We start from the raw sequence: 8656 nt of genomic DNA on the forward strand, positions 1-8656 counted from the left end.
ACGGTCCACCTAGCGCTCGTCGGCGAAAACGAACGAACGAGAAACCGAGTGAACGAACCCGCGAAACTAGATGAACAGCTGAATGCCCGGGTGGACAGCTCTTTTGTTTGCAGTTCTAAGCGTTTATAAGAATCGATTTTCTGATATTCTAGTGCAAACTTAAAAGTGCTTATCTTTTCGGAAAGAGTGAGAAGCGATCTAGCTTTCGTTCTTATTACTTAATGTTAAGTATAATTATTAAAAATCTTACCCACGTATTTTAGTGAGCTCACCAAAAAGATAATTAAGAAACAGCATAGATTGTCAAAAGCAAAATAAAGCTCTGTCTGCTCGGAAGGTCTGTCAATCTCGTCAGGGGCACAGTGAACAGACCCGGTAGAGAGTTCAGAAAAACGCCAAACAACAAAACACGAAGGAAATATGTAAACGACATAACGAGGGAGAAAATTGTGAATAAATTCAGGGTGAACTTCTCTACCACACGTTTCAAACTGCCGCACCACAGCTGGCCCTACGTGCCTTAGCTGACATGTATCATTCTATGCAGTTTTAGCAAATTAAAAAGCTTATTCTACCTTGTACCTGAGCGGCCAGCGTCTGCAGAGGAAGAGTTCTTATTTTGCATGACATACAGCCGGTTTGAATAAGTCTCCTCGTTGCACTTAATAGGTAAAACGACTTGGAAATGTAAAATGTTGAAACATGGAACTGAAGAACGGCAAATTAACAGCTAACCTTTGAAACTTTTACAGCTATAACTGAGTGTTTAACCTGGCTCCTTGATTTAAACAGTTAAGTTTGTTGATCTAATCGGGCTCGCGACATTACTTGAACACGACGTTTTATTCAAACGGAAACGTCACACTCTAGTATCCAGACTATCTCAAAACTAAGATTGATTGTTAGCGAGGTAGTTTAGTTCTTCTTAAAAAAAATTATGCTGAAACCTAGCATTATTACAAAAGTTAAATACAATGTAAATCCTGATATAATTTTAATGCTAACCAAAAAATAAAAAAAAATAAAAAAAAAAGTAAAAATCAGTTAGGATCGACAGATTTGTATTTGGGTCGACCCGCCGTTCTATTCGACTGCGCCAGTCGAATAGAACGGCAAAAGTTCGACTTCGATTCAGACGTCGAACTTTACATGTGCCGAACCAAATGCATACGTTACGTATAAATTATATAAATTATATCTATCCCAGAGGTCTGTGCAGTTTGATCGACTAGGCATGTGCGCAAAGAACTTCATTCTGAACAAGATGGCGGGAAAAGAGGAATGTGCTTGTTCTTCTTGTTTCGAAACAGCTAAATATACTTGTCTGAGATGCAAAAGTATTAAAAAAAAAAAGAATCTATTCTTGATGTGCACACGCACTTCAAACAGACAGAAACTTTCCAATACAGGCTACTTATCAAAGGCGAAGCCTTAAGACTTCTCAGAACAAAATCTTCAAAAACAGCATTTGAAAAAAACATTACTCTATTCAAACAGAGATTACGCTGCAGAGATTACCTCGATAACCTGATAGATAAAACTCTTTCACAAGTCAATCTCCGTGAAAGAATGTCGGTACTACAAAACAAACAAAAAACGCGCAAAAACATTTTGCCGTTTGTTAGGGAATATCGCCCTTCTGTGCCTAACCTAAAACCATTCAGATGAGTAAATGGCACTTGATAGAAAATCAGCCTCTGCTAAGAGAGATCTACAAAGACCCTTCCCTGCTTTCGTACAGAAATGGGAGATCTTTGAAAGACGTACTCGTAAGAGCAAATTAGCTTTGAACGTCTTCCTATCTCGACCAATAGGAGCCGTGTTTGGCCTGTCTTCATTATTTTACTAAACAAGCTCTTCCATGTCAGAATTCATACTTCCCGCCAACAACAACGGCTGACCACGAAAATCTATTTTCTCACTTTTGCTTTAAGTTCGACTTCAGTTAGGTTCGACGTCTGAATCAACTGCCGAACTTAATTATTTGGGTCGACCTTAATAGGTATTAGGTTCGGCTCATGTAAAGTTCGACGTATGAACCGGGCCTAAGCTTTAACCTGTCTGGGTAAAGAACGAAACTACTGTAGTGAAAGAAACCATTGCTCGAGATGTTTTTCGTTGCATCACTAATCCCAGACGTGAAAGTCATCCAGTACTGCAAATTGCCTGCATGTTTCATCTAGCTTTGGGCAGTTGTTGATTGACTGTTCATAATCATTCATTGTTGAATGACAACAGACTCTTTCGTCAATGCCCTTTAAAAAAAACGGTCGAAACTCCCGGCATTAAACTGTCAATCAATATTTATTATACGCCTTTACAATAGTTTATAGAAGCTTTATTTAAACGGCTAAAGTTTGATAGCTACCAGTTATTGTTACAGTGAGAGATCAAAAATAATGTCATTACGAGAAATCGTCTACTACAAAATTACAAAATTAAATATCTATCCTTTCCTATCCAACCATTACGTAATGGCAACAGCTTTAGGTGATAATAGCTAATAATAACAATGCTTCTTTTTCTAGGTGAAAAATTTCCCAAGTCATAAAACAACAGTAATCAAATTGCCTTTACCTTCATCACATGTTTCACCACCGAATCCGCACTTGCATTGACAACTGTAGCCTCCCCCTGGCTCATTAGAGCAGATTCCTTCGTTAGAACATGGACTTGAATAACATGGTACATTTTCTGCAAGGTAACGTTTAAATACTACATTTAAAGCCTTTAAGGAGAACAAATTTTGCATGAACAAACAAACCAACAAGAATATGAATCAAGTGCCGCAATATTATAATCCTCACCGGCAGGTTTTAATAAGCAAAGCTAAATTCTTTCCGATAGTATATTTTCGTCATTAATGTGTGCATTGTCTGCTATCGATTGGAATCAGGGATGGCGCAGTGTTGACAGCACTCGCCTCCCACCAATGTGGGCAGGGTTCGATCTCAGGACTCGGCTTTACATGTGGGTTGAGTTTGTTGTTGTTTCTCGTCTTTCTTCCGAGAGGATTTTCTCCGGGTACTCCGGTTTTCCCCTCTCTTAAAAACCAACATTTCCAAATTCAAATTTGATCTGGGATCTAAGGGCCACGGAATTGTCATTCGCAGCAGACTGTGAAAGTTTCACGTGCATTAAACAGGAGGCAGCGTGGTCGATACGCCTTTGCGGAATCAGCTTCAGTAGCTTTGCAAGCCAGTGTTTCCTTTGCTATTGTAACCTTGTCTTGGTTAACTAACTACAAGGTTATTAGAGAAATGGCAATAAAACGTAAATACTTTTGAGGCGCGCAGCGGGAAGTGATCATGTAAAATAACATTAGAATGACGTCGTCATTTCCAAACGAAGGCCATCTTTAATCCGCCATCCGAATTTCTTCATTTCCTAAAATTTCAAGCGTCAAAAGTCCCTTTAAGGTGCTTGAACACAGTTGGCGCGCGCTTCACCAGTTCAGTGCAGGACACTATTAAGCGCGCGCTACGGCTGTGGTAGGAAATTACGACGTCGACAAGGCGATCCCTCAACTTTATATCAAATGGCTCAAAAGTTGAATTTTGCGGTTAAAATAACTCAGTTCCTCGTTTGTGAACCTTTTTTTTTTTTCACCGAGCAAAGAAAGCGGGTTAACGAAGACCTAAGCTTTACTGCAAACTTTGCATCTTTACTATGAAGTCCCAATTAAAAGCCGCGCAGGCGCATTTGACCAAAATTCTGTGACTCGTTGTTTTAGTGGAAAGGAAGTGTTTTCTAAGGAACCGAAATTTGACAAAAGAGTAGTTCTCTTATAGTGCAACTCGCCTACAAAGAAAACCCAAATCTGACAGAGGGTATCTCGGCAAAACATTAAAGTGCAAAACCAATATTTACAGGGGATGTCTCAGGAAAATTACATGAAAGCAGCGTCACTATGTCACTATTTTGTGACTTTTCTGGAGACAAAAATGAAAAAAAAATCTAATGAGTGCATTTTCTCAAAATAAAGGAAACCTATTATTTGAGTACCGTTAACAGCTCGTCACGTTGCTATGGCCACGGTACATAGGTCAACAACGATTATCCAAATACATTCCTTCTTAGTTAATCTTGCATCATGTTAATTTTGGGCACCCAGAAGTACGAATATTACAAATAACGTTTACTAAGATCTGTCATACTAGAAAACTGTGTCCGGCCACCTTAATTGACTAAAAATTAACAAAGAGAGAACCACCAACATGATCAAACAGTAGTTAAAACACTCACATGATCTAAAAACATGAATGTAACGTTAGAAAGTCGATTGTTGATTAATGAGACAAAATTTTGAAACAACCTGCGTTTCTAGGTATGATGGAATGGTAAATTCAAATCCAATGGACTCTCTCCTACCACAGCAAATTATTTCCACATAAATTTCTGAAAAAATCGTAAGGTTTGGTGGCGCTTTGCTCAAATATTTAAAAATCCGAAATAATGAGCACGTTTTTATTATGTCACAACTTTAGGTTACGTTTAGTTAGATTGTCTGTAGAGGAAACCTGAAACCCGTGGTCTTCCTGACATGATGTATTATTTTCTCTGAGATCACAGTTTATACCTGAACGGAATGACATACTCCGGAGAAGAACGTGTAATTTTTTGTCTATATTGTATTGTATTGTATTGTATTGTATTGTATTGTATTGTATTGTATTGTATTGTATTGTATTGTATTGTGTTGTGTTGTGTTGTATTGTATTGTATTGTATTGTATTGTATTGTATTGTATTTGTATTGTATTGTATTGTATTGATCATAAACACAGCAGATTATTTTGCAAACAGTCTTTCTTCGAGCGTTATCTCGCAAACATCTTACTGTGAAAACGTAATCTAAAAAAGGCCCTCACAAAGTTTAGAGGTACCCAGGATACTAAAAAATATGAAGCCTTTTAATGTTGTAAACAATGTTCAACGGCGACCTTTATCGAAAACGAAAAGCAAAACGGTTTTGCTTTAATTATAAGTGTATCACAAACAGCTGGGACAATGTACATAAAGTTTATCATAAAATAAACTAACCATAAACTAACCATTAACTGAAAGTTTTAACATTCAGTTAATGAAATCGCGTTAAGTGCCCGTTTTCCCATTTTTCCCGAATTACACATTGTGCGACTTAACCAGTGAGAATAGTTACGTACCAGCCAACTGATCCTGTAGTTGTGTTACTGTTTTATTCAGAGATTCAACGGCAGACTGGAGCTCTGAGAGATTAGAAAGGAGTATTAAACCTTAATAATAAACATTTTTGGTATAGGTTATGCCAAAAGTTACACAACCCTTCGGTTTGATCTAAAAGAAGAAAGGGATGTCACAAACATAAATTAATGAGATGTTTCAGGTCTCACCAATCACTGTAGTTTGTAGCAAGACAAATGTGATCTCTGGAAATGGAAATACTATCTTTCAATCAGCTGGAATGCTAAATTTCATGCCAAACGGTCTGAGGGTCTCAATACTTGAGAAGTCAGTAAATTTTGTATTGAGGTGATAAGGCCAAAAAACATTTCTGTACTTACTCCCCGATAAAAAAGGCGGATGTTGTATAACTTTTTGCAATAAGAAGATCATTAGAACAAGAAATTATAGGGCGTTTAAGTGCAACAGAGCCGATAAGCAGAGATTCAATGACATTTTACAGACTTAATTTGTGTGGAAAAGTATTTGAGCATGACTGAATGGCAAGGGTATAAATTTTCTGTCCTGTATCTTAGAAGGGAGGGTTTTCTAGGTTCCTTTGAAATGAAAACGATTTCTATACAATGAATAAGCCTCAATTCCAAAAGCAACCAACCTTGGTTGTCACTCTTCAGTTCATTCAATTCTTTGGTTTGAGCTAAAAGAAGAAAGAAATATCAAAAACATAAATCAATGAGATGTTTTAAGTTCTTTCCGTAGTTATGTAGAAGGTACAGAAATTTGTTTTAGCTACGCATTAAAATTCATCTAATAGGGATTTTGCAACAATTGGCCACTTCACCAATCATCGTAGTTTGTTCCTGGACATATCTGGTGTCTAGAAATGGAAATACTTTCTTTCAACGAGCAAGAACGCTAATTCTCCACGATCTGAATTTTTGGATACTTCTGAAATCAATAGATTTTGTAATACGACGACAAGGCATAATAACATTTCTCTACTTAGTTTCTTGATTTAAACAAGGCGTTGCCGCAAAAACTGTTAGCAATAAGAAGATCATCATAGCAAGAGATCGTTTTAAGCCAGTAGAGCACAACGGGAAGATTTAATTAATGACAGTTTAACCTCACTTGAAGCCTTTCCTCCAGAGCATCAATTTTACAAACTTGATTTGTGTGGAAAAGCATTTGAGGGTGACTGAATGGCAATGGTGAAAAATTTCTGTCTTGTATCTTAGAATGGGAGATTTTCTAGGTTCCTTTGAAATGAAAAAGGTTTCTATGGGATGAATATGCCTCAATTGCAAAAGCAACCAACCTTGGTTGTCACTCTTTAGTTCATTCAATTCTTTGGTTTGAGCTAAAAGAAGAAAGGAATATCAAAAACATAAATCAATGAGATGTTTTAAGTCCTTTCCGTAATTGTGTAGACTGTACAGAAATTTGTTTTAGTTACGCATTAAAACTCATCCAATAGGGATTTTGCAACAATTGGCCACTTCACCAATCATCGTAGTTTGTTCCTGGACATATCAGGTGTCTAGAAATGGAAATACTATCTTTCAACGAGCAAGAACGCTAATTTTCCACGATCTGAATTTTTGGATACTTCTGAAATCAATAGATTTTGTAATACAGCGACAAGGCATAATAACATTTCTCTGCCTAGTTTCTTGATTTAAAAAAGGCGTTGCCGTGAAAACTGTTAGCAATAGGAAGATCATCATAGCAAGAGATCGTTTTAGGCCAGTAGAGCAAAACAGGGAGACTTAATTAATGACAGTTCAACCCCACTTGAAGCCTCTCCTCCAGAGGATCAATTTTACGAACTTGATTTGTGTGGAGAAGCATTTGAGGGTGACTGAAAGGCAATGGTGAACAATTTCTGTCTTTTATCTTAGAATGGGGGGTTTTCAAAGTTCCTTTGAAATGAAAAAGATTTCTATACGATAAATACGCCTCAATTCCAAAAGCAACCAACCTTGGTTGTCACTTTTCAGTTCATTCAATTCTTCGGTTTGAGCTTAAAGAAGAAAGGAATATCAAAAACATAAATCAATGAGATGTTTTAAGTCCTTTTCGTAATTATGTAGAATGTACAGAGATTTGTTTTAGCTACGCATTAAAATTCATCTAATAGGGATTTTGCAACAATTGGCCACTTCACCAATCATCGTAGTTTGTTCCTGGACATATCTGGTCTCTAGAAATGGATAACTATCTTTCAACGAGCAAGAACGCTAATTTTTCACGATCTGAAGTTTTGGATACTTCTGAAATCAGAAGATTTTGTATTGCGGCGACAAGACCTAATAACATTTCTCTACTTAGTTTCTTGATTTAAAAAAGGCGTTGCCGTAAAAACTGTTAGCAATAGGAAGATCATCATAGCAAGAGATCATTTTAGGCCAGTAGAGCACAGCGGGGAGATTTAATGTATGACAGTTCAACCTACCTTAAAGCCTTTCCTCGAGAGGATCAATTTTAGAAACTTGATTTGTGTGGAAAAGCATTTGAGGGTGACTGAATGGCAATGGTGAGCAATTTCTGTCTTTTATATTAGAATTGAGGGTTTTCTGGGTTCCTTTGAAATGAAAAAGATTTCTATAGGATGAATAAGCCTCAATTGCAAACGCAACCAACCTTGGTTGTCACTCTTTAGTTCATCCAATTCTTTGATATGGACTAAAAGAAGAAACGGATATCAAAAACATAAATCAATGAGATGTTTTAAGTCCTTTCCGTAATTGTGTAGATTGTACAGAAATTTGTTTTAGTTACGCATTAAAACTCATCTTATAGGGCTTTTGCAACAATTGGCCACTTCACCAATCATCGTAGTTTGTTTCTGGACCAATCTGGTGTCTAGAAATGGAAATACTTTCTTTCAACGAGCAAGAACGCTAATTTTCCACGATGTGAATTTTTGGATACTTCTGAAAGCAATAGATTTTTTAATACTGCGACAAGGCATAATAACATTTCTCTACTTAGTTTCTTGATTTAAACAAGGCGTTGCCGCAAAAACTGTTAGCAATAAGAAGATCATCATAGCTAGAGATCGTTTTAGGCCAGTAGAGCACAACGGGGAGATTTAATTAATGACAGTTCAACCTAACTTGAAGCCTTTCCTCTAGATGATCAATTTTACAAGCTTGATTTGTGTGAAAAAGAATTTGAGGGTGACTGAATGGCAATGGTGAGCAATTTCTGTCTTTTATCTTAGAATGCGGCGTTTTCTAGGTTCCTTTGAAATGAAAAAAATTTCTATAGGATAAATATGCTTCAATTGCAAAAGCAACCAACCTTGGTTGAGACTTTTCAGTTCATTCAGTTCTTCGGTTTGATCTATAAGAAGAAAGGAATATCAAAAACATAAATCAATGAGATGTTTTGAGTCCTTTCCGTAATTGTGTAGACTGTACAGACATTTGTTTTAGCTACGCATTAAAATTCATCTAATAGGGATTTTGCAACAATTGGCCACTTCACCA

General features: G+C 36.8%; 2 protein-coding genes across 11 annotated transcripts in view; both read right to left on the reverse strand.

The window, feature by feature from the left end:
• The window catches only part of LOC146464323 (uncharacterized), a 57200-nt gene that overhangs the window by 4184 nt on the left and 44360 nt on the right, over nt 1-8656 (reverse strand). The gene's annotated exons all lie outside the window — the stretch shown is intronic.
• The window catches only part of LOC146464324 (uncharacterized), a 31669-nt gene that overhangs the window by 4184 nt on the left and 18829 nt on the right, over nt 1-8656 (reverse strand). For 2 of the 10 annotated variants that reach the window (XM_085129942.1, XM_085129938.1), the window contains 6 exons: nt 7806-7847; nt 7144-7185; nt 6481-6522; nt 5818-5859; nt 5165-5227; nt 2578-2694 (listed from right to left, as the gene is read on the reverse strand). In XM_085129942.1, coding sequence (XP_084986068.1) covers nt 2578-2694; nt 5165-5227; nt 5818-5859; nt 6481-6522; nt 7144-7185; nt 7806-7847 — 348 coding nt within the window. Of the gene's footprint in view, nt 1-2577; nt 2695-5164; nt 5228-5817; nt 5860-6480; nt 6523-7143; nt 7186-7805; nt 7848-8468; nt 8511-8656 lie in introns of all 10 variants that reach the window. The other 8 variants (XM_085129944.1, XM_085129940.1, XM_085129946.1 and 5 more) reach the window with 6 other exon arrangements.

The sequence above is a fragment of the Pavona decussata genome, unplaced genomic scaffold (genome assembly GCF_977016875.1).
Source record: "Pavona decussata unplaced genomic scaffold, jaPavDecu1.1 SCAFFOLD_165, whole genome shotgun sequence".
NCBI classification, from domain to species: Eukaryota; Metazoa; Cnidaria; class Anthozoa; order Scleractinia; family Agariciidae; genus Pavona; species Pavona decussata.